The sequence below is a fragment of the Lactuca virosa genome, chromosome 9 (genome assembly GCF_052849685.1).
Source record: "Lactuca virosa cultivar CGN04683 chromosome 9, Lactuca_virosa_CGN04683_v6, whole genome shotgun sequence".
NCBI classification, from domain to species: Eukaryota; Viridiplantae; Streptophyta; class Magnoliopsida; order Asterales; family Asteraceae; genus Lactuca; species Lactuca virosa.
In genome coordinates this window covers 199,957,991-199,984,338 of record NC_136434.1, presented here as the reverse complement: position 1 = coordinate 199,984,338, position 26,348 = coordinate 199,957,991, and the positions used below count along the sequence as shown (strand labels likewise).

General features: G+C 36.0%; 1 protein-coding gene across 1 annotated transcript; it reads left to right on the top strand.

Moving 5' to 3' along the window:
* Nucleotides 1-3,735: 3,735 nt before the first annotated feature.
* On the top strand, nucleotides 3,736-4,974 carry LOC145138505 (RING/U-box superfamily protein). The gene has a single exon (XM_079072588.1). It carries the CDS (start codon nucleotides 3,856-3,858, stop codon nucleotides 4,876-4,878), a length of 1,023 nt encoding a protein of 340 aa, XP_078928714.1. The 5' UTR covers nucleotides 3,736-3,855; the 3' UTR covers nucleotides 4,879-4,974.
* Nucleotides 4,975-26,348: the final 21,374 nt, after the last annotated feature.

The following is a 26,348-nucleotide window of genomic DNA, read 5'->3' as shown; positions in this document are numbered from 1 at the left end:
GGGCCTTACCCTAGGCCCATTAAATTATTCTAGTCCATTTTCTTGACTTTGGGATGGTCCATTAGTAACCTAATCATCAACGCCCAATAAAGAGGCCCAACAATAAACCCAAGTGAAATTAGGGTTTCACATAAAATGACGATTAGGGTTAAGTGTTTCTCACTTAACCCATTAAAGACTTAGTCCATTAAGGACTTAATCCATTAAGTCCATCATTCTTCTAAATAAGTCATATGGTGTGATTGGGCTTAATCACACAATTCCATTCCAATGGCCCAAAAGTGGGTCTCAATAAGTCCAAGCCCATAAATCCAATATTAGGGTTTTCTAAACCCTAATTAGGGTTTCCAACCCCATCTTAGCCCAATAGGCCCAATTGATATGTCTTTTGATAAATTAAGGTTCATTAGACTCATTAGTCATCTGTTTGGGCTTTTAGGTCCATTAAGCTTCATTGGGCCCATTAGGGTTTATTAAGCCCATTAAGCCTCATTGGCCCCATTAGGGTTTCTTAGTCCCTTTGTCCAAACATTCCAAACGAGTCACGATCGAACAAGTCACACCGCCACCCGACACGGCGGCCGGTGGCAGCAGGAGGCGGCAGCCACCACCCTACGGTGGTGGTTTGAGATTTCCATTATTCCATTTTTGTTACAATTTACAATGCCAATCCGATTACCACACGCACGCACACTAATCTAATTAAAAACACACACACACAGCTACCTAATGGTGGCCGGCGGTGGCGCATGGTGGCAGCCACCACCTCACGGTGGTGGTGGTGGCTGTTCTCGTGGATTCTGGCCATACCAACACCACCAACATGAAATTACACCCACACACTACACGGATTTGAAGCAGAACACACCCCCATACAACTCACAGCCACCACCTATGGTGGTTGGTGGTGACGAGGTAAGGCAGCGACGACATGCGGCACTCTAGCGGCAGCAGCGACGACACCGGCATCCCTTGCTCGGAAAACGAACCCAACACCCACCTATGGTGGGCGGCGATGGCAGCAGCAACTCATGAAGGCGGCAGCAATGATGTAACCACTGGAAAGAAACGGAGAAAAGAGAAGGTGGTGCGAGACCCACAACCAAACTATGCCTGCCACACGCAGTCGGAGCCCCAACGGTGGCAGGTAGACGTCGGAAAACGGTGGCTTCATCTTCTCGTCGGAAGTTACCGCAGCGGCAGCAGCGAGGCGGCAAGGCATCGGCCTAGAACGACGGCGTCTGGCTGTCTTGCTCGAACGGAAACATGAGTTAGATGAGTGGTGATAGCGGCCGGCGGCTAGGAGGTATAAGGTGGCGGCATCGCCGGCGATGGCGGAGGGGCCGGAGGGAGTCATAAGGGTGGCATCGGTGGAGAGGATGTAAGGGGTGAAGTTGGCGGTTGTCATAGTTCTCTAGGGTTAGGGTTAGGCAACGGTTATATACTCCCGAGCCCCATAAGCATTATTTCCATAATGACCGAATTAGCCTCTCCTTCCACCTTTTCTTTCAAAACGAATCCATAACTTACCGTTTAAACCCTCATCATTAAAATTCATTACAAATCAAGTACAATACTTACCAAACAGCCCTCCGTTCTTGAATTTCTTTGCAAAGCCGGTCCAGAAGTTACCCTTTAAACCCCAATATCTCAATTATGACATATTCAGCCCTTCCACCTCTTTTCCTTTCAAATTAACTCCAAAATTACTTAAATAGCCCTTAGTCTTCAAAATCCTTTCAAGTTAAGTCCCAATAATTCACCAAGTAGTCCCTACCTTTATAATTATTACAAAACCAATCCGGAACTTACATTTTTAACCCCCAACTTCTGAATTGTGTCAATTAACTCCTCGAAGCCAACACCCTGCATATATAATTACTTATTTTAGGGCTACCATTCATTCATTATTTTGTTTATTTATTTAATAAATAAACCGGGTGTTAGACGAATGCCATCTATTAAAGTAGTTGGAAGATCACGTAGCAATATTGGCGCCATCCGTATCATACACGCGCAAAAACGACTTCACATCGCCGTTCTCAAAAGCTTATTCCACTAGACAGTAAAAAAAATAATACAACATGCTTGGACAAAATGTTTGACACACAACAAACCCGAAAACCCCAAATACAAGGTGACAAACCAATCCTAATACATGGACACATCCATGACATATGTATACATCGGATATACTACGATACTGGGAGTTCAATTAAGATAATATACGATCATTGTTTCTCAAAGTTGTTGAAGGCAATGGGAAAGAAGCTTAAACAACCTAATGTGCATATGACAAGCTTCGTCGGGTATTCAATATGGCCCGTGGGAATATTGTATTTACCATTAACCCTGCATGACCATCACATGTAGGACAAGAACACTTAAATGCTAGATTATACGACAATACAATCGTCATCACCCTATGCTTTTACATGCATTTTGCCCAATTATAATCGTATAAAGTAATTTAAATTCCATAGTCTTAATTAATTTGCATTATTTTGTAAATGTGATAACTTGTTTGATTTCAAATAAAAAATATAAACATAAAAATAATAATACATAATGGGTCATGGCCTAAAGCCTATGCATTAATATCCCCCGATAGACTTAGGCTATCACGTATGGGAATCAATTCATGCGTGAGTTTCCTATGTGGCATCTATGTGGCACACTAACCCACCGGTGAACACCGTCCCAAAGACTGGTGGGTTGGGTGTGGAGTGAGCTCCAGTGGTGGTGAAGACGCATGAAGACATCCAATAGGAAGCCGTGAGTTTCCTTTTTCTCTCTACTTCTCTCTCCTTCTTTTTGCCACTTCACCACCAACCCACCGGTGAAAACCATTTCCACACCCTGGTGGGTTGGTTGTCGAATGTTAAAATGCCTACGTGTCCTCACCTTCACTCATCAGTCACTGGAGACTTTGTGGGATTAAACTTATAGAGACGAAGAAAAATAGATAGCATATTCAAAGAGTGAAAATAGGTCGACAGTCAGAGATCTAGAGTCGGAGAGACGTAGATTAAGAACTAGAGGCGGCAACAACGGCTAGACATGGAGGAATGTAGTGGCTATGGTGGCGAAGTTGGTGGCAGAAGTAAGGTTTCTGGCTAGATGTACGACTACGGTGATGAAGAAATTTAATACAAATTTATTGTTTTCAAAATACCGGCCATCGCTATTTCGTCCAAAATAACTAGATGATTTCCGGTGGAATTGATTTTTGTTCCTATTTCGTCGGTGTTACATTTTTAAATTACGTTTTATTATTTTGTTACCATCATGTCAATAATTCTATCGGAAATCCAACAGGTTTTTTTGGTTAGAATTGAAATGTGTATGGGAAAAGTCCTATTTTTCTAGTAGTGTGTTCTGCAATAATTTTTCGTTTGATCTTCAAACTAGTTGTGTTAAGATTCATTAACGTGTACAGAAAATAACACGGTGCGGCCCTTCATAGCTGTTTTTTTTATTGAATTGAGTTGAGTAAGGAAGTTGAGTTTTGCCGGAAAAAAAAGGAATCCTTTCCGAAATTTCTAAATATTTTTAATTGTTGATGTGTTTTTCCGGTCAATTGATTAATGATGTTGTAACATAACTTGTTCCAATAAATAAAATAGAAAATATACAGAGTCATCAAGAAAGGAATACAATCCTTTGCCCCAAAACACAATATCATCTTAAAAACTCAAAGAGTTGAGAAGATAGTCGTAAATCCCACACCATCTTTTTCTTTCACAACAGGTGACATGAGGGAGAGATCATATTCCAAACTTTCATAAACATATATCTATATATTGTTTATACACACGTAAATGTATCGCCAGAATTTTAAGAAAATTACCGCCCATGATCATGCCACCCGACCCATCTTCTACTTCCGAAGAAAGAGCCATTGACATCAGCGGCAGAACCTACCAACTTTACTGGTGTTACCAATGCCATCGAACTGTCAGAATCGCATCAGAAAACCCACCAATCATGTGTCCGAGGTGTTTCGGCCAGTTTGTGTATGAAGTCAATATAGCCAGGCCAAGACTTGTGGTCGAGTTCACGGAATTCGATCCTTCACCTGAGGCCCGTATACTGGAAGCACTCTCGCTCATGCTTGATCCTCCTCTTCCACAAGGTAATCAACATGATGGTAGGTTTACAGACGTCGGAATCCAACCCCCATGGGGCCGGAATCACGGATGGAGAAGGCGAAGGGTGAGAAGGAACTCTCCGTTTGACGATATGGATGGTTGGGATCCCGCAAGCGGAATTCTAGCACGTCCGCGCTCACGTTCATGGATCATTCTTACACCAAATAACCTCCCACGAATCCCAAACAGTGCTAATGACAACACTAATAATGATCCTGAAGCAGAAAATATGGTCCCGAGAGGGGTTGATCCTAGAAACTATTTTGCTGGATCTGAGTTAAACGAGTTGATTGAAGAATTGACTCAAAATGACCGGCCAGGTCCACCTCCAGCGCCGGATTCTGCCATAAACGGGTTACCAGATGTTAAAATAACACAAACCCACATTCTCAATGATTCTCAATCTTGTGCAATTTGCATGGAGGAATTCAAAGTTGGTGGAAGAGCGAAAGAGTTGCCATGTAACCACATATACCATTCCGATTGTATCCTACCATGGTTAAGACTCCATAACTCTTGCCCGGTGTGTCGGACTGAGTTGCCGGTGCCTAACATCACGACCGAGGGAACCAGTGATTCTTCTGATGATGGTAGGGGTAGGCGGCAGCGTTGTTCACGATGGAGACGATTAGCATCGATATGGCCATTTCAAACGAGGTCTGGGCATCCTAGTTCCCATGGCGATACTCGCGAAGACTCGAGGGTGCACTCTTGCAGCATCCTTTAGCCCGTGATGTTGTTTCTTAATGTAAAAATTTCGTTCTTGTGATTGATGTAATGGTTATAAGTAAAAGACAAAACTACATAAATTGTTTCTTTTGGATTCCCAAATTTGCTTTGTACCTAACTTTTTATGTTGATGAAGATGGTTCTTGATTTCAATTTATTGTTTTATTGGTAAATTGATTTTATATCATTTTTATGATTTTTTATCTTTTTATTTAATTTATTTAAAAATTTTATTTTATATTGTTATTAAATTAGAAAATCCCGGCCTTCACCCTATTCATTTGCCTTCTTCCGTCTACCACCACTATTCACCACCATTTGCCACCATCATTATCACTTACCACATTTTCTCCTAAAAGAACTATCAAAGGTAAAAACGAATGCAAAACTTACAAATCTTGAAATTAAGGAATAACCCAAGATCAATTTATATATAAACATCAAGAATACTAAATAAATTAAAGAATACTTACTTGGATAAAGTGATAAAAGAGTAAAAGAACCCGGTTAAAAAGCCTAATATAACCCAGTTTTCAACCGGGTTTCTTACGGGCGAGTCCTATGTTGAAAACCTAATAGAGCCCGGTTTTACCACCGGATCATATTAGCATAATATAGCCCGGTTCCCATATACAAAACCGATTATTTTTCTTACAAATAAGACATTGTATGTATGACTATATAACCCGATTCTATTCCTTACAACCGGGTTCTACTATGACTCTCAAAATTCAACTTGTTTCATTATATAACCCGGTTCTATAATGTACCTACAATTGGATCCTTTAACAGTTTTTTTAATATTCTTTTATTAAATCTATAATCCAAGTACTAACATCCATATGGTTACAATTAGTAAATTTATTTTTTTGCATTTAACATAATCAAATAAATAAATACTTATATTAATTTGTAATGAATTTGTACACATTTTGCAACTATTAACACTAGGATCCGACATTAATAAAATGTTCTCATATGTACACCAGTTAAAAGATTTTTTTGACATCAACCGCCTTGCACACCCCACTTCCAACAAACATCAACTTGCATGCAGTTATCCATGTTGCTCACTTGAAACATCCCACTATATACAAGCCAATGAAACTAGATATACACATGAAGAATCATCTGCTTCCTGGTGATAGATGTCCATCAAGATCCTCAAACACTTGACAGAGAGAAATCAGAACACATTTAAGTAAATTATAGATGTAAAAGGGCTTTTACACATGAACCATAACAAAATTACATACATTGCAACCCCTAGTATTTGAACCTGATCATATTGGTTTACATTACATTAACTCAATAACTATTTCACTTACCCTCAATATAGCTCACGTGAAGATCTCAATTAATAACTAAATGACTACATTTCGGTTTTACCCTTATACATAATTAAATTGTCCATATCAGACGTGCACATCAAAATGGATCCAACAGCAATCATATAAATATGGAAGCTACTTGAATACTCTCTTGAGTTCATTAACAAATAAAATATTATATATTATGCATTTGTTCCTAATGTTATTTCAATATGTGATGTGGTCGTACATACATGATGCCTTTCTTATCTATTATCGGTACCAATATTAATTCAAGAAACAAACTAACGTAATTAGTAGATACTCACGTCCTTACTCATTTCTTAATGGTCCGATAAGTCTCTCCTATCATTATTTGTGTTAAATCTTTTCCCCTACTACACATCTGTAGAGGCTTTTTATGTTTTTTTTCTCCTTTTGTACATCCCAATGTTTAATGTCTTTTTTAATTTGATTCAAGTATAGGATGCAACTTGCAATTATTTTGATGCACCGTTTTTGCAGTAGATTGGCTACCACTAAGGGCAAAAACGTCAAAATACAGAACTCCGATGAAAAGACGAGTCACCTGAACTTCACCAGATGAATTTTCTGGTGTATAAATGGTATACTCCAGCAAGGAACCAGAGAGGAGTAATCAGCAGGCAAAAAAGACTCAAATTAACACCAAGGGCAAAATGGTCAAAATATGAAGCAAATTAGGAAAATAACAGGCACCAGGGATGGAGAAATATGTTGCTAACTTCTATTATCTTGAGCTAATGGATGAATAAATAAAATAAATTGCAAGAAACCATTAGAAATTATCCTCAAATATCTTGATAGGCTGAGACTAAAAGTTAAATTTTGTTTCATCATTTGTCAAAAAACTTGTGCTTTATACCCATGACATATATATATATATATATATATATATATATATATATATGTTAAAAAAATCTGATTTTTTTTAAAGATGGTAGGTTAACCTTCTCATAAATTGCATTCCCTGGCAATATAACACGATTGTATTTACAAAACTGGGTCATATGACTGCCGATAAAACATCCTGGTTTTGTCCATGAGTCCGGGTTTTTTAACTTGATAATGTAGCCCGGTTCCTTACTACAAACCGGGTCATATAGTTTTCCATTTTATAAAAAACTGTTTCTACATAATATTCCCTGGTTTTTTGAATAACCGGGTCTTATATGGTGGTTCATATGTGGCTTTTTGTAGTAGTGTATCTCAATGATGTTGAAGATGACTAAACTCCATATTATAATTATTCCACTTCACACATAATGGTGTCTAAGTGATTAATTATGATAGATTGAATCAGACTGATGATGTTTATAGAGAGTATTAAAAATATATAGAAGGAAACAATATTATTCTCTTTTAAAAACTGTATGTCCTTTAACATGTGTGTATTTACTGCACAATTACACACTATGGGAAAGTTTTAGAATCACAAAAAAATTGGTCTCTCAAGTTATGGATATATGTCATGTCCATCATACTACATACATTAATAGTAGGAACCTGATATATCATATGACAAATATTGTTATAGTACAAAATATAAACGTACCAAACACATAAAAACATTAATCAAATAGTCTGATGGTCACATTAAAGATAATAAGTTTACATGGGAGGGTGTTATGGTAATATAGATTTAAAGGTCCTTTTTAACAACTGTTTTGTTTTTCACATCTTTGACCATTTTTAAATTCAAATTTTCATAATAAAAAAGTTAAAAAACATGCTTTGCTAATATGAAACAATTTCTTATGTATCATCGACGTAGTTAAAAGTTTGGATGGATTCTTGTCCAAAATATAATGTTGAGGTGACACAATCTCATATATTTTCATTGTTTTCGCGTTTTTGCAAATTATTTGTATTTTCGAATGAGCACTCTTTTATATATATATATATATATATATATATATATATATATATATATATATATATATATATATATATATATATATATATATATATATATACATACATACATATATATATATATATATATATATATATATATATATATATATATATATATATATATATATATATATATATATATATATATATATGAAAGCAATACTCTAACCGCTAAGTAAAGTAGGCAATACCGATCAATATGATCTTGGATCATGGAATTGTCATTTTGAGAATATTCATCTTGACAAAAAAATATCGACATAATAAAATATATATTACAAGCACTAAGGGCTATAGCTCAGTTGGTAGAGCACCTCGTTTACACGCGCGCCGATGTTTTTCAGGGGAGTCCATCATGGAATCAAAAAAATTGATCTTATTGACAAATCGACGTCTTACTCCATGTCTTACTTCATAACTTAGAGGGAAGAAGAGAACAATAGCTTGACAAGATATATATATATATATATATATATATATATATATATATATATATATATATTTGTGTGTGTGTGTTTATTATTTCTTTGGCCAACTTAAGTTCTTCTTGTTTAATATTAACAATAAAAGCAGAAAAGTGCAGTCTAACGTGTTGCTTCATATGAAACTTACGATTATATTAAGTAAAATGACGTTTGTACATTTTTATGTATAACAAGTTAGTGTGGACAAGTTATTAATATAGAAAAAGTGCATATTATGGAGTAATAATCAAGTACTTGATTAATTAAAATTAAAAGTTCCAGTAAAGCACTATGCTTGAATTATATTATATTACGTCTAGCGTTAAACCCATTTTGACGACTTGTTGAAATGTTTTTGGTGTTAGACCTTTCGTAATCGGATTTGCTAACATATTATTGGTGATGACACGCTCGATACAAATATCATTCTCCTTCACTCGTTCTCATATGAACAAGTATTTAATATCGAGGTAAAACCTCACTCCACTTTGATTATTGCTAGTGGAAAAGCTTATAGAGGTAAAGTTATAACAATAAAAATTCTTTTAATAGCCTTGAAAGGAATTCACAATAATGAGTCATGTGATTAAATTTATCAACAACATTCCATGACAAGTTTCATTATATATGCCAATATATGTTTCCATCATAGTTGATGTAGTCATCAACTTTTACTTATGAGTCTTCAATGATGTTGGCGAGCTGATAGTATAAAGACGTATCCGAGTAATGAATTGTTATATTTTCATTTTGCAAATTCAAAAGTCCATCATCACATCACTTTCAAGTTAATACTTCTTTTAAACATAAGTTTGTAACTATTAGTCCCATGTAATATTTTTAATGATATAGACCTTGATTTAATTGATAACGAATCAGCTTGCCACTAACATAAGCGATGTTGGAACGAGTACAAATATGTGCATAGTTATGATTCCAACCACTAAAACGTGTATGATTAACTTCATTTTCTCTAATTATACCCATTTTTCCAAGAATTGAAATAAACCAAAATGTCTACATTACGTATAGAAGGAGTTGGTGGGAGGTATTCTTGCATGTTATATTGACTTACTACCCACTCAATATATGTATTTCAGGATAAGTCTAAATCCCTTTGGGTTCCTCAATGTATTTATATACCTATTTCATAAGAGGATTCTCCAAGATCTTACATATCGAGGTGAGGTGACAATAAGTGTTTCGATTCGTACACCATATCAATGTTCTTACTCACCAAGAAATTTTTATCTCTACATTATATGAGTATGATAAATTTTATCCCATTAATCTTGAGATTGATCAACTTGGTTATTAATGAAATCGTTACTATTCATCACTTTGTCGAACATTGTATACCATCAACATAAAGCTTGATTCAACCTATATATTGGTTCCTCTAGTTTACACATCAGATGTTCTTAACCCTTAGAAAGACAAACTTTTGTTTGGGTCATGTAAACATCATTTTGTAAATCAAGGTTAAGAAAAATTGTTTGACATCTATTTGATGTAGCTCTATATCCAAATGAGCTACCAGGGCTACTACGATTCTAAGGAAGTCAATCTGAGAAACAAGTGAGAATGTTTATTGGTAATAAACACCTCATTTTGTGAATACCCTTTAGCAACCTATTAAAATTTATGTCATTCGATGTTAATTATTAGGGTGCAATTTGTTCTTAAAGACTTACTTTCATCCTACGAGGTCGAAAAAACTTTTGTAATTTGGCATGCTCCCAAACATCATTCTTTTACATCAAATTAAGCTCTTTAATCATAAATTTATTACACTTAGTTGATTGATCACAAGTTATGACACTGTTATCCATGACATGGTTATTTCCTATCCTATGTCAAGATCAACCTCATGTTATCATCAAAATTTATGGATCAACCTCATGTAATCATCAAAATTTATGGGTCGCTTACATCATAAAAATGTCTTATATGCTATTGATTTTCTTTGATTTTAATGCCAATATATAGAGTGTGATATTTTATGGTATTTTATGTGTCCCTGCATTTGAAAACTCCTTTTTATAAGTAAAAACTTGAATCTCCTAATGAAGCGTTAATCGTAATCGCCTTTGAATTATATTTGAAGATTTTTGGAGGTCAATATCCCTCATTAAACCACTCTCGCTGATTTGACATTCTCAAGAAATTTGGCATGATTTATTTCTAAATTTCATGTACTATGCCACAAAAAATACAATTGGTAGCCTTTAAAGTTTTTAGATTACCTGATGAAGAAGCAACTTACAATTTTCATGTTAAGTTTATATAATTTAGGATTTTAGATTTTTATCAAGGTCAGGCATCCCACACCTTTAAAATCCTCAACAATAGTTTCCTTTCTACGAACATCTCAATAATATTTCACGAGACAGACTCTGAAGGAACTTAATTCAGGATATGAAATACCGCTATTAATGCCATGGTTCATAAAATTTAGGGCAAGTTAGTGTTAGCATACATGCTATACACCATGTCCATTTAGATTCTCTTCCTCCTCTCGAGAACATTTCTTTGTTGAGGAGTACTAGGGATGGTGTATTGGTTAGTTATGTTATGATCTTTACAAATATTTAAAGAATGATCGTGGTGCTTGGCCATCGCCCATATGTTTCCAATAATACTCACCACCCATGTCTGATCTTCTTACTTTTATTTATGGGTCAAGTTTAATTTCATCTCTTTCCCAAAAGTATTTAAGAATTTAAGGATATTCTGACTTTTCATATAATAGGTATGGTTACATGTAACAAAAGCAATCATCAACAAAAGTTATACATATATGATTTATGATTACTTATGTTCACTGGAAAAGGTCTACATATGTCAATATTTATCACCTTTTGTAATTCTAAACTTCTTGTAGATCCTTCTTTATTATGTTTTATACATGTGATGTATTTATTGAATTTTAGGAAGTCAAGTTACGGTAGAAATTCATATTTTACACTTCATAATTTACAAAGCGTGTCATTCTATGTTGTGCTATGTGGCTTAAGTATTAATGCCACAACATATATATATATATCTCCACTATGACTTAAGAATTAATGTCACAACATAAATATAGTGTAACGCCCGTAAGTTAGGGCTAGATAATTTGAGTAGTTATAATAAAAGTTATTTATTTTATTGAATAATTTAATCCTCGAGTAGGATAATTGTTAGCAGTGCACGTTTCAAGACTATAAGACCATTTTTTTGATAAAAGATTATTTAGGATAAATAATCTTGATAAAGTTGTAGTAGTCGCAATGATGATTCCATAGACATAAGGAACACTTAAATTTGACTTCGTATGAATAAGTTATGACGGTTTGAAGTTTTATGTTGAGTCCTATATAGTAAAGTATGTTGTAAGATACATATAAGAGATAGGTTGCCTATTAGCCTAAGTAGTCTAAAAGAAAGTTGTAGTTGTTGGATTAGGTGTCTAAGCCCATAGCTATAATTGGTATGTACTTGACCCGATAGTAGAATGGTCCTTTTGGGTTGCCTTCACCATAACAACTTGATAGGATGAATTATGAGAAAGTGGTTGATAAGTGATTTATTAATATATTATAAGAATAATATATTAATTGAGAAATCATATTATTTGATTAGTATTGATCAGAAATTAATTTGGAATTAATTTAGTGAACAAAAGGGACTAATTAAATGTACGGGGACTGATTATGTAAATCAGTTATAATTGTTTGGGCTAATGGACCCTATTGATATGGGGTGGACGAAAACTCTATGGGAGTCCATAAAGATTTAGTCCAATTACTTTCATGTGGGGGTCTGTGGATTTCTTAGGGCCTAAGCAAGAAAATTAGGGTTTCCAGTTGAAAACCCTAGAAGCAACTCAACTATATAAGGACCCCTTGGCTACCAGTTTTCGGCCCTATGCTTTCATAGAAGAACCCTAGCCGAAATTGGCCTCCATCCTCTCTGTCTTGTTCATCCATTGGTTGTGGTGTTTGTGAATCCATTAGAGGTGCAACAATTGAAACACTAAGCTCTTGAAGGTCAAGATCAAGCTATCAACAAGAAAGGTATTCTTCTAACCCTAGTTTATTCATTAAATCCGAAAACTGTATGCTAGATTAGGGTTCTTGCTTTGGATAATTTGTTTGCATGTATAACTTGAGAAAAACCTAGATCCAAAGAAATTAGGGTTGCATGTGAACCATAGGAATGTTGTAATGCTCAAAACCCATCAGTGGTATTAGAGATTAGGGTGTTTTTCTGTTATATTTGATGATATTGTGTTTTGACAAAGCTGGAACTAAATTGTTTTTTTTTTGGTCTCTGCCTGATGAACTCGACGAGTCCACTGAGGAACTCGACGAGTTGGACCAACTCGACGAGTCCATGCCCTGACTCGACGAGTTGGTTCGTCTGTTGGCAATGATTATCCTAAAATTACCTAAAATTGTTTTAACTGTTAAAATTCGAATTTTCTGTGATGGTAATGATTATCCTCATCTAATTAAAAGATAATGGTCAAATTTTAAGATAATGTCCATAATTATATGATTAGTTTAATTATTTAAAATTTGATCTAGAAGTTTTGAAAAGTTTCAAAATTTTCCCTCAAGTTTTGGAATTTAAAATTAGATTAAAAGTTTTTAATTTAGAAATATTAAATTCTAAAACCCTACTGTTTTAAAAGTTTAAAATACAACCGTTATACTATTATAATATTAACAGATTAATATGTATATATATTTATAAGATAAGTCAGTCTTACCTTTAGTAGGCCTCATTCACGAAGCAGGTCTATAACGGGTGTTTAAGGAAGCGGCCTGTAAAATGACCGCCATTGGGTATCCACTCTTACCCACCGCACTCTTGACTAGTGGAGGGTCGTTAGTCGAACCGGTAGGATAGGACATTAATTCCTCGTTAATAAGTATAATGAATATCATAAAGTAACTAAATGTTTTTAAAAATTCTCAATCTTAGTTACTATAGGAAAATGTGAAAATGATGCTAGTCCATGAAATTGCACTTTGCACCTTGTCAAGTCGTAGTGGAGCGTGTGTGGTTAACCGACACACTAACTTGGACTAACAAGTGTGGTACTGGGTAGCTCAAGAATTACCATAGATCAATGGAGCGTGTGTGGTTAACTGGCACATTGATTAGGTGGTAAATGACCTCAAGAGTGCCAAGCTAATTTGCATGGTCATTCACACCTTGTTTGTGATCCTCGGTATCCCAGTCAAAAACTTGAAGGGCATAATCGAGATTAAACATGCCATTGAAAAGTTCAATGAATCTCAAAAGAATCTAGGAATTTCATTTCATTTAAAACCTAATTCTTCATTTTGTTTTTCGTGGTGGAATTGGTAAATCGTCATTTACCTACCTTCAAATAATTTGCAATTGGATTATGGCATCTCTCTTCCGAACTGTGAATTATTGTGTTGGGTCCTAACCTTAATATTTCATTTGGGTGTTATATTAAGGATTCTTTATCTAATCAAAACTTTGTTCCTTTTCTTTTCAGATGTCTGGCTCAAACAATGCTTTTGGCTCGAACTACAACTCCTCAAGCTCATTTTCTCTTATGAACATTTATGGTAGGGTCACCTTCGATGGATGCAATTTCAATGATTGGATTCGCAACATTCGCATGGCCCTTCGATACGAGTAGAAATAATATGTGCTCGATGAAAAGCTTAAAGCGATAGATGAAACCAAAGCTACTGAAGAACAAATAGTTGAGTACAGGGCTCACGGAAAATACGTGACAAAGGTGTCGTGTATTATGGTGGCCACTATGACTCCTGAGCTCCAGCGGTTCTACGAGGACTACTGGCCTTACGAGATGTGCCAAGATTTGATGAAAAAGTACCATCAAAGTGCGCGTCAAGAAAGGTACGAGATTGTCGCCTCGTTGATAACAACCTAGATGAAAGATGGAGAGTCCATCACGAGCCACTTGCAAAGGATGCAAATGTATGTGGATCGTCTACTCAAGTTGAATGTCAACTTTGACGAAGAGTTAGCGATTGATATTATCCTACACTATTTACCTCCTTTTTATGATCAGTTCAAGATAACTTATCACATAAACGAGGAGGTGGTCACCTTGAGCAAACTTCAAGGATTGTTGAGAACTGCTAAAACTGGACTTAAAGGCAAAGCTGCCGAGTCCAATCCTACTGTTGTTGCCCGTGTCCTCACTATAGGACATACCGTTGGGTTTTGAGCACTATAACACTCCTATGGTGCATATGCAACCCTAAATGATTTGGATCTATGTTTTCTCTAATTACACATGCATATTTACAATTTTCCAAAGCATATATCCTAACTATCATACAAATTGTCAAATGAACAATACAACTAGTTAGATGACTTATCTCTTAGAAGGACTTGTAGTTCTTGACCTTTGAAAGCTTGAGCACCTCAAGTGTGATGCCTCTAATGGTTTACAAAGACCAATATGCAAGATGAGGCTTGAGAGAATAAGTTACTTAGCACAAAATCAATATCAAACTTCTTAGAATGATGGTGTACTATAGTGTAACCGATTTTGGCCATGAGGGGTTCTTTTATAGTGTAGCAAATGCTAAGGTTACACTTTGTAAACCATGGATACTAATTAAATAATATGATTTCACAAATAACCATGGATTATTAGCCCACACTATAAGTATCATTGATTTACACAATCAATCCCCATATATTTAATAATCTCTTTTGATCACAAAATTAATTCCAAATTAACTGTTGATCAATACTAATTAAATAATATGATTTCATATTAATATATTATACTTATAATATATTAATCATAAATAACCTTATTCTCAAAAGTCAATCCTATCAAATTGCATTGGTGAGGGCAACCCAAAAGGACCATGCTACAATCGGGTCAAGTACATCCCAGTTATAGTTATGGGCTTAGACACCAAATCGAACACATGGAAAAGGGAAGAAGAGGAATGCTCCCTCTAAGAACCACAAAGGAAATTCTCATGATGGTTCCTCTTCAAATGGATCCAAAGGAAAATCAGGTTCTGCCACTTCCTCATCCTATCCTAAAGAAGCAACGTGCTTCTACTGTAACGACAAGGGGCATTAGAAGCGAAGCTGCCCAACATACTTGCAGGACATCAAGGATAGGAAGATAAAACCCTCCTTCGCAGGGGCTAAGAAGAAGTAGGGATGTGGATCATGGGAAGATGAACCTAATAATGGGGAATAGGAAAACGTCGCCTATCACCAAGATCAGGCTTTATTCCTTAGTACTTAGTAGTGGGTTAGGATAAGAGTTGAATAATTGTTGCTACTCATCAGAAATGACGAGGAATATTATTTCTTTTCATGGTTTGTATAGACAAGGTTTTAGATTTTCATTTAATAATGAAGTTGGTTCTTTTAATGCTTTCTATAATGGTACTTTATATTTTGCAGCATTGCCTTGTAATGGTGTATATGAAACTATGATGGTTGTAGACAAATTAGGAAATAATTGTTTTACATATCGATTCGTCTAATGGTTTGGAAAAGGCATGCTTGTGGCATTGTCGTCTTGGACATGTCAACAAGAAGCACATAGCCCAACTCCAAAAGGATGGAGTCTTGGAGTCATTTGACCTAAAGTCAGATGACACGTGCGAATCTTGCTTACTTGGAAAGATGACTAAATCACCTTTCACTGGTACTTATGAAAGAGGTGAGGGTTTATTGGATCTCATACACACAGATGTGTGTGGGCCCTTCAGATCCACCACAATGGATGCTAACTGCTTCTATGTGACTTTTACCGACAATTATAGCAGATATGGATATATATACTTAATTAAGCACAAGTCGGAAACCTTTGAAAAGTTCAAAGAGTTTAAGCAAGAAGTGGAGAATCAATTGGGCAGGAAGATAAAGATGCTCAGATCCGATAGGGGTGGTGAGTATCATAGTATCGAGTTCCACGACTATCTTAAGGAATGTGGAATTGTTTCACAATTGACGCCACCTACACAACTTAATGGTGTGGCTGAGAGGCGCAATCGAACCTTGTTGGACATGGTTCGTTCCATGATGAGTCGAGCTTCATTACCTATCTCATTCTGGGGGTATGCCTTAGAGATTGCCGCCCATATCCTTAATCTAGTCCCAACTAAGAAGGTTGCCAAAACACCTCACGAAATGTGTACAGGGAAGGTTCCCTCCTTCGCACATATCAAGGTTTGGGGTTGCGAGGCTTTTGTAAGACGAGAGACTCACGACAAGCTTGAACATCGTAGTGAGGGATGTATTTTCATTAGTTACCCACAAAAATCTTTTGGATATCTTTTCTACAGACCTAGTGACAACGTGGTGTTCGTAGCAAGGATAGGGGTTTTCTGCGAGAGAGAACTAATATGCCAAGAGGACAGTGGGAGGCAAATTGACCTTGAAGAGCTTCAAGAGTCAAGGGATGAAGGAACCTCTAACACTAGCGATCAACCTAAGGAAGAGATTCCTGTTCAACCAGTTGACGAGTCCTTACCTCTGACATTCCAGTAGATTTAGTGTTCCACCTGTGTTGTATGGTTTCCATATAACTGTTGAGGGTGATACGTTTATCAGTGATAGTACACTGATAAATTTGGATGAACCTAACAACTTCAAGGAAGCCATGGCAGGCCCATAGTCTGCAAAGTGGAAGGAGGCAATGGACAGTGAGATTTATTCCATGTATGACAATCTAGTTTGGAACTTGGTTGACAATGTGCCAGGTCGTAAGACGGTCGGGTGCAAGTGGATCTTTAAGAAGAATACTGACATGGATGGGAAAGTGCATATGTTCAAGGCACGACTGGTTACAAAGGGTTTTACTCAAAACCCAGGGGTTTACAATGATGAGACCTTCTCACCAGTGGCCAAGATCAAGTCTATAAGGGTTATGTTGGCCATAGCTGCATTTCAGGATTATGAAATATGGAAAATGGACGTCAAAACTGCCTTCCTTAATGGGAAGTTGGCTGAAGATGTTTACATGTGTCAGTCAGAGGGTTTTGTAGATGTGAAATAACCTAATAGAGTGTACAAGCTTGAGAAATCCATTTATGGATTAAAACAAGCATCTCGCAGATGGAATCTTTGCTTTGATGAGAGAGTCAAAGAGTTTGGATTTTCGAGAAGCGAGGATGAGTCATGTGTGTACGTCAAGGCTAGTGGGAGTATAGTTAGCTTTTTAGTTTTGTATATTGATGACATACTGCTCATAGGCAACGACATTCCAACCTTGCAGGAGGTTAAGTCCTGGCTTGGGAAGTGTTTCGCTATGAAGGATGTAGGGGAAGCTTCTTATATTCAGGGGATAAGGATATTGAGAAACAGAACTAGGAGACTAATAGGACTTAGTCAATGTACTTACTTGGACAAAGTGATGAAACGTTTTAGCATGGAGAATTCCAAGAAAGGGGAACTGCCAATCCAAAGCAATACTAGGCTGAGTAAGACTCAGAGTCCGAGTACCGATGCAGAGATAGCGGGAATGAGTCGAGTACCATATGCTTCCACCATTGGATCGATCATGTACGCTATGACATGTACTCGCCCTGATGTGGCATTTGCGTTGAGCATGGTTAGCCGATATCAAAGGAACCCAAGTAGAGCTCATTAGACTGCAGTTAAGAACATTCTTAAGTACCAGCGAATGACTAAGGACTGGGTCCTTACACTTGGTGGGAGTGATGACTTGAGAGTGACAGGGTATAGTGACGCCAACTTTCAGACTGACATAGATAACTTCCGCTCTCGGTCAGGCTGGGTATTTACCCTAAATGGAGGAGCAATTACTTGGAAAAGTTCCAAGTAGGAGACAGTGGCTGATACAACGTGCGAATCAGAGTACATAGCAGCAAGCGAAGCGTCAAAGGAGGCGATATGGTTGAAGAACTTCATTGGAGACCTTGGAGTTGTGCCAGCCATAAAGGAGCCTATGGACATTTTCTATGATAACGAAGGAGCGGTTGCCTTAACCAATGAACCAAGGGATCATAGTAGATCCAGACACATCGATAGAAAATACCACTTCATCAGACATCGGGTAGAAGAGGGGCTCCTCATAGTCAATAGGGTATTGTCAGAGGAGAACCCAGCAGATCCTCTCACAAAGGGTCTGAGCAGGGTTAAGCACTGACAGCATGCGAGGAGCATTGGTCTGAAGGTAGATATTAGTTTTAGTGATTAGATAGTTGTTTAGAAACTTGTAATAGATAAATGTAATTGACATTTGATGATTAAGTAATGGAGATTTATTTATAAGTAAAGTTTACTATCTTATGTCGATTGTTTACTATTAATTGTTTCACTTTTGCATGTTTTACTTCCAGAATAATTAGATTATTCAAATTATCCACAGTCGATCATACTTTAGGAGTAACTTATGAGGTTAGACTGTCATGAATTGGTTGTAGATTGTATAAGTGCTTAGACATAGCAAAGGTTTGCTACAACGTTCATGAGTACTTCTGAAATAAGATTTCAGTATTGGATTAAACCCACGCTCATGTGAATCACTTCATGGAATTTCTCACGAGTGATTGTGAGACGATAATATCATATAATGTCACACCCGCAAACCGGAACGGCAGAAACGTTCGGGAGCGGAGGACGTCATGTATAGTATCATAACAATGAATGATAATTAGCAAGGAAACAACAAGCATTGTATTAATAATAAAGTATGTACATTGTATTCGAATCACAGTTGATTGACTCCAAAAGTAAATAGCAAAAATAAAGGCTTGAAGCTACTATGCTCCATCTTCTCGGTCTCTGTGTGTGTACATGTCTACTAGTTTCCTGAGAATACAAGTGATTTTGAAAGTGTATCAACATTTAAGTTGGTGAGTTCATAAGCATTTTGTTTTAGAAAATAAGTTCTTTGTTCCTTGAAATTGTTCATGTGTTCCTCCAGAAAATCCTATAATTTCTTAGTAAGTAAAGATAAGTAATATGACCATACTTGTTCCTTCTACAATTACTTAATGAATACAAGTTATATATAATCCAGATCGAATGGACAATTGAATGTGTGGATCTGCCCTAATCCCACAACCAAACAAGGTACAGGAAGAAAGGCGAAAATCACACATTCCACTGTCTATCGGATCTTCATTATATATAGCCCTAACGTATTCAATAGGTAATTATAGATTTAACAATAATGATCTTTTTAGATGTGATGAGTGTGCCCCTTCAGAAAATCCTATATTTTATTAGTAAGAAGTGTGACCATGCTAGATCCTTCTATGATCACTTAGTTTATACTAGCTATATATAAACTAATATCGAACGGACAGTTGAATGTGTGGATCTGCCCTAAGCCCACCACCAAACAAGGAACAGGAAGTAAGGCGGAAATCACACATTCCACTGCCTATCGAATATTATTTATATATAAATTTGATGTATAAACTAAGGAACCATAGAATTTACAATTAAGAGTCCTTTATGTTATACTATTTTGTATAAGTGTTGAACCTTTTGAAAATATCTTCTTATTTCCACTTGCTCTAATGTATATCATTATTTTCGGAAAGTAACCGCATTTGTTTCCAAAAAGTTGTATTGTAAACTATTTGCTTGTAAAATAATGATGTTTATCCTGGAAAATCCTACATTTTCCATAAAATCGAATTGTAGTCTTAAACATTCCAAGACCGAAAAGTACACGTATAATTACCATACTTAGTTTGATGATACCTAGTTTTATTTATAACTAAATGCGATGCGATGTTACTACCCTCCTATGATTACATAGTACATACGAGTTGTATATAATCGAGGTCGAATAGACAGTCGAATGGGTGAATCTGCCCTAAGCCCACAACCAAACAAGGAACAGGAAGTAAGGCGGAAATCACACATTCCACTGTCTACCGTACATTAATCTTATATAACCCTCATGTATATGCTAAGTAATAACAGAGTTAATACCCCTTAAGACTGTTTAAAACTATATTACTACGTAAATATGTCGTTGTTTTCTCCTAGTGAGTTCTTATAACCATACTAATATGACGGATATCCTGATACGACGTTCTTCGGACGTCGTTATCGTTAATGACGTTTGTCACCTCAGGCTTGTCAGCCTAGCTGTTGCAAGCAACTCAGGTGCAGGATTGTCAGTCCCGTATATATCTATACACAAACTCACGCTCTCCCTCTAGGAGACTCTGGTTAATAAGTCGGGACTTCCATTGGTACTTACGAAGATGTGTCTCACAGATTGCTTCAACGAATTTACGAGTAATAAAGCAGAAAAACCTTTTTGTAAATAACATGTAACTTTTGTAAAATAATTCCTTTGTTTCATAACCCATGCCTATTATAGTTTATAAATTTGTTTCCGGGTTGTAACCTGGACTTTGTAAAATAGTACCTTTGTTCCATAAAGTATACATATTATAGTTTATTAGTTTGTTTTCTGTGTTGTAGCCTGAACTTTGTTAAATAGTATCTTTGTTTCATAAAGTATATCTATTATAGTTTATAATTTTGTTTCCGTGTTGTTTTGAAAACCGTTGCGTTTTAACATGTTTTTTAAATCACTTGTAAATCCAATAATAATGATATTTTGCGTATTTAGTAAATTTCACATTTAATTTCATATTAACGGTAAGAAGCATAATAAGTAATTTATATTTTTAAACACAATATTTCTTGTGTTTTACTTGTATTCCCCCCTAAAATAATTTAAAATTTATGAAAACGTAGGGGTATGAACTCACCTTAAGTGTGATTACGAGTATAATCTAGCTAGAGACTGACAGCGGTTCGTGATCGTCGGCTCGTGAAGTGGAACGTCTTCAGCAAAATAAGAGAGGGAAGAAAGATTTTGGTGTGTGAAGTGAAATGGTTGAGATTTCCATTTATAGGCTGATTTTTGGTCTCTCACGTCGTGAGCCAAGCAAGCTCACGTCGTGAGCTTTCATGAGTCATCCCGTAGACTTCCCAGGTGTCTTCTAGCCTCAATTAGTGTCCGTTTGACTCCTAACGTCGTGAGAATTCAATCTCATGTCATGAGCCTTTAACGTAGACTTGTTGTGTGCCTTGTAGGCTTGAAAAGTGGCGTTTTGACTCCTCACGTCCTGAGAAATGATATTCACGTCAAGAGTCCAGTCCGATTAGGGTTTTCTGACACGCATCATGCTCTCAGATAGTTGTATCTTCGGAAGGTCATAACTTTTGCATACAAGCTCCATTTTTGACGTTCTTTATACCCACGCGTAGGTATTTCCGAGTACTATAACTTTCATTTAGACTCCAATATCTAATTATATGTATATTTTAAATTCTACTTGTTATAAAGTCTATACCGATATAATTTATCATAACTTCTTCATGCGAAGTCAGATTTAGACATTCTATATATTTTTGGAATCGTATAGATTAAAGTAATTGATTATAATATGTGTTTGCTATATTTATGGGAATTATATTTGACCTAAATTTCCTGGTGTTACATATAATCTTTAAACCAAGATATATGATGTATTGTTTACGAGTTGGTTGTGCATTGATAATGCGTAAAAGCATCAATAACTTAATGTTATAAAACGTGTTGTTGTGTATGATCGAATGAGTAAATAGTACAAGCATATAAGTCAAAGTTTATCTGTTCCTTTTATCCTAAGAGGGTAAAAGCGATATCTTGGGCCCCTTGATGATTTTGTGTTGACTTATGTGACGGGCCCGGTCAGGACTGAATTGATGTGTTTAATTAAGTTCTATGTCAAACAAATCAGAAGTCGGGAAACAAATTGTTGGAAAATGAGGATGATCACATTCCATGTCTTTGTCCACACGATATCTAGCAGAACGGAGGATTATATGATCCCTTATCTAAAGGACGCGTCATTGACTACGTCAGAGTTCGACAGCGACTTTTGACAGCTACGATTGCTAATTAGATTTTAAAGTCATACTTGTAGTTATAGTTATTAGACTAATCCAAGTGGGAGACTGTTAGATTAGGTGTCTAAGCCCATAACTATACTTGGTATGTACTTGACCCGATAGTAGCATGGTCCTTTTGGGTTGCCTTCACCATAGCAACTTGATAGGATGAATTATGAGAAAGAGGTTGATAAGTGATTTATTAAGATATTATAAAAATAATATATTAATTGAGAAATCATATTATTTGATTAGTATTGATCAGAAATTAATTTGGAATTAATTTAGCGATCAAAAGAGACTGGTTAAATGTACGGGGGCTGATTATGTAAATCAATCATAGTTGTAGTTTAGGCTAATGGACCCTATTGATAAGGGGTGGACAAAAACTCTATGGGAGTCCATAAAGATTTCGTCCAAGGCATTTCCTGTGGGGGTCTGTGGATTTCTTAGGGCCTAAGCAAGGCAATTAGGGTTTCCAGTTGAAAACCCTAGGAGCAGCTCAACTATATAAGGACCCCTTGGCTACCAGTTTTCGGCCCTATGCTTTCATAAAAGAACCCTAGCCGAAATTGATAACCTCCATCCTCTCTCTCTTGTTCACCCATTGGTTGTGGTGTTTGTGACTCCATTAAAGGTGCAACAATTGAGGCACTAAGTTCTTGAAGGTCAAGATCAATCTATCAACAAGAAATGTATTCTTCTAACCCTAGTTTATAAATTAAATCAAAAATTGTATGGTAGATTAGGATTCTTGCTTTGGATAAGTGATTTGCATATATAACTTGAGAAAAACCTAGATCCAAAGCAATTAGGGTTGCATGTGCACCACAGGAATGTTGTAATGCTCAAAACAACAGTGAGCGACACAGTGAGCGCACATAAATCGAAGTTTCAAAACAACAGTGAGCGACACAGAAATCGAACTTTAAATCGGTTGAGTGTTAGTCAAAACAATGTAAACGAGAGCTGAAGATCTCGTAAATATGAACTCGTCGATATAAATACAGTCGAGAACAGAGTTCGTATGAAGGAGTTATGATTCTAAATGCAGTATTTCATTAGTGAGCCTTTCGGAGCCTTGGTTAAGCTGAATTTCATATTTACGTATGTGAAAAGAAGTATAAATATCTTCATATACTAAGTGCACATTTCTGGAACACCTCTAACAGAGGGACAAATAGTCAATTTGTTTTTGCACAGACTTTAACATTTTAATCTCTATAAAAATATGAATTTAAAGTAGATTGAGAATTAGTTGTTGTGGTCTAAAGCAACTTTGTAGAGCTCGTGAAGAGGATTCCACGGATATAAAGAATGTCAAAAACGGAGCTCGTATGCGAAAGTTTTGATTTTTATAAGTTTAAGAAAAATACCTGCTAAGTGATGACGTAGCACCACAAGGAGGCGCCACATGGAAAAGTGGGCGTCGGTTCTTCCATCTACAGAGTGACATGGCACCACATGATTGAGACACATGACACCACGAAATGATGAAACGTGGAATGTTATAAAAGGAAAGAAAGCAGACGAATATAGCAAGCGACACGTGGCAGCCGGAGAAGCGGCCACGTCACTAGGCGCGACACTCCTGGGCGCGACGCACATCTCCAAATTTTCTATAAATTGGCTGCGAATTCATCTCATTTTCCATACGACTCACTCCAAAACCTCTGAAACAATTTCCTAATTATTGATTCTGACTTTTTTCGAGCTTCTCAGCTTTTTAGTGGGGCTCTAAGATATCTAGGAGCCCGAAGAAGAGGAGCTTTTGGGTCGGAGTTCTGCCCACAACTTTCCTTTTTTTTGCTAAAACTTTCTATAAGTTAAGCTACACTTATTATCTTTCAAGTGTAACTTCTATTTATATTCATATTCGTTATTATGAACCTATAAATAAAATTTATCAGTAATTTTGGTCATAATACAGATTGATCTACTTACGAGAATGATGTCTAGGCTAGATCTAGTAAGGTGTTTAAAGTGGGATTTCAAAACAGTATACGATGTATACCAAATAGACACTACATTTGATATGATCTCACCTGGTTATTCCATATTTGATAAATATCGATGTATTCCTTGGGATTATTGAGGAATCCAGGAAATAGTATAAATACGAACGAATACTGAAGCATAGTAATATTCATATTTAGGATGGTGGAAGGGTTAAGATGAAGAGATAGTAGATGAGCTATCTTTCCCGAGGATATTCCACCTAAGTCAGGTGAGTACATAGTTACTTTCATTAACATGATTTTAATACAAGTATTAATTAAATTATTAAATATATGCGGAAAGTTTAAATGTGAATTATATGCCTATTACCTAGAATATATGTTAGATGTATAATAAATAAAAATATTATTTTGGTCAAAATTTGATCAAGTAAGATTCAACCAAGGTGTATGAGAGATTGTGGTGTTTGAGGTAATGAAAATATCTAATAGTAATCAAAGTAAAACCATTAAATTTCAAGGGAAGCCCTTGCTCCTTTATAGGATCTCCGACATAAAACCTTGGGAGATGATAATGATCATCTTCCTTGTTGTTTTATTGATTTAAATATAAGATTATAGAGATGATGAAGATAATACGAATACAAATGTAGTAGTGGAGCTAATTGTGTGTTTTACAAGTGTTATTTATAGTCTAGACTAAGTAACAATAATTCTGATATTTCCGGGATCCTATGGAATGAATATATGCACATTATTTGACTTGGTTCTCCCGGGTCTTTAGCCTGGTTGAAACAATTCTTTATGGAGAATGGGTCTTATTTTGACTAAATTTGCACATGTGAGAAAAAGAAAGTAGAATATAGTTGTTAAAATATTAAGGATCTTGAATATGATTCCGGGATCCTTCCCCTAACAATTGCCCCAAAATTATACCTCTGAAATATTAAGATTAATATTTAAATATTTAAAGGTATAATTTAAAGTAAAAGAGAAATAAAAGTTTTAACGGATAGGGTAATTTAAATCTCAACGGGCTGATTTCTAGTCATTGCAATAGGTCAAATCACCCTTCTACCTTTCTGGGATTCTTCTGCAAATAGGATATTCAACTTTCTGATTATTTTACTCTTTTAGCTCTTCTTTCTGATGTTCACCGAATATCATCAAAGGTACCTTTCTTGTCTCTTTTTCTCCTCGTCCTTCTTCATCTTAAATAATGGTAAAAAAATGTAACTCGCTCTCACGCAAGAATAATTGCTATACTCGATGATGATTACGTGGACCAGAAAATCTTGTCCTACGAGTAAACTTGTACCTTTGATGACGACAATATCGACGCCCTGAATTCGTTTGGAACTTTTCCCGTCGGTACTATTTTTAGGTCTTTTAATGCAAGGATCTAGCTCGATTTTGTTTCTTCCGTTTGGGTTTGTTTTCCTAAGTACCCTTTCACCCTGGCTCTTTCTTATCCTTTCTCTGGAATTATTTTTGAATTCTTGAACATTACCAAAATCTTATATATCCAGGCTATGCCAGCGGTTTGGAGGATCCTTTACTGGATTGATCATCTGAACCGTTCCATGGGTCTTAACATTGGTCTAAACAAGTTAGCTTATGTCTACCATCTTTCAACTTTCGGCAACTCTCGTTTCTTGTTGAAAGGTAAGACGGATAAATCACCCCTCATTTTGAAGTCCAAGCATAACGATGGTGCTCGGAAAGGGAAATACTTCTTTATGAAACGTGACTCAGTTCCTAATGGAAATCTTTTACCATAGTCTTGGGTCAAAAAGGGTAGGGTTTCATATTTTTATATTAAGGATCCCGATATTCACACTTCTTATTTTGTTTGATTTTTTTTGCAGA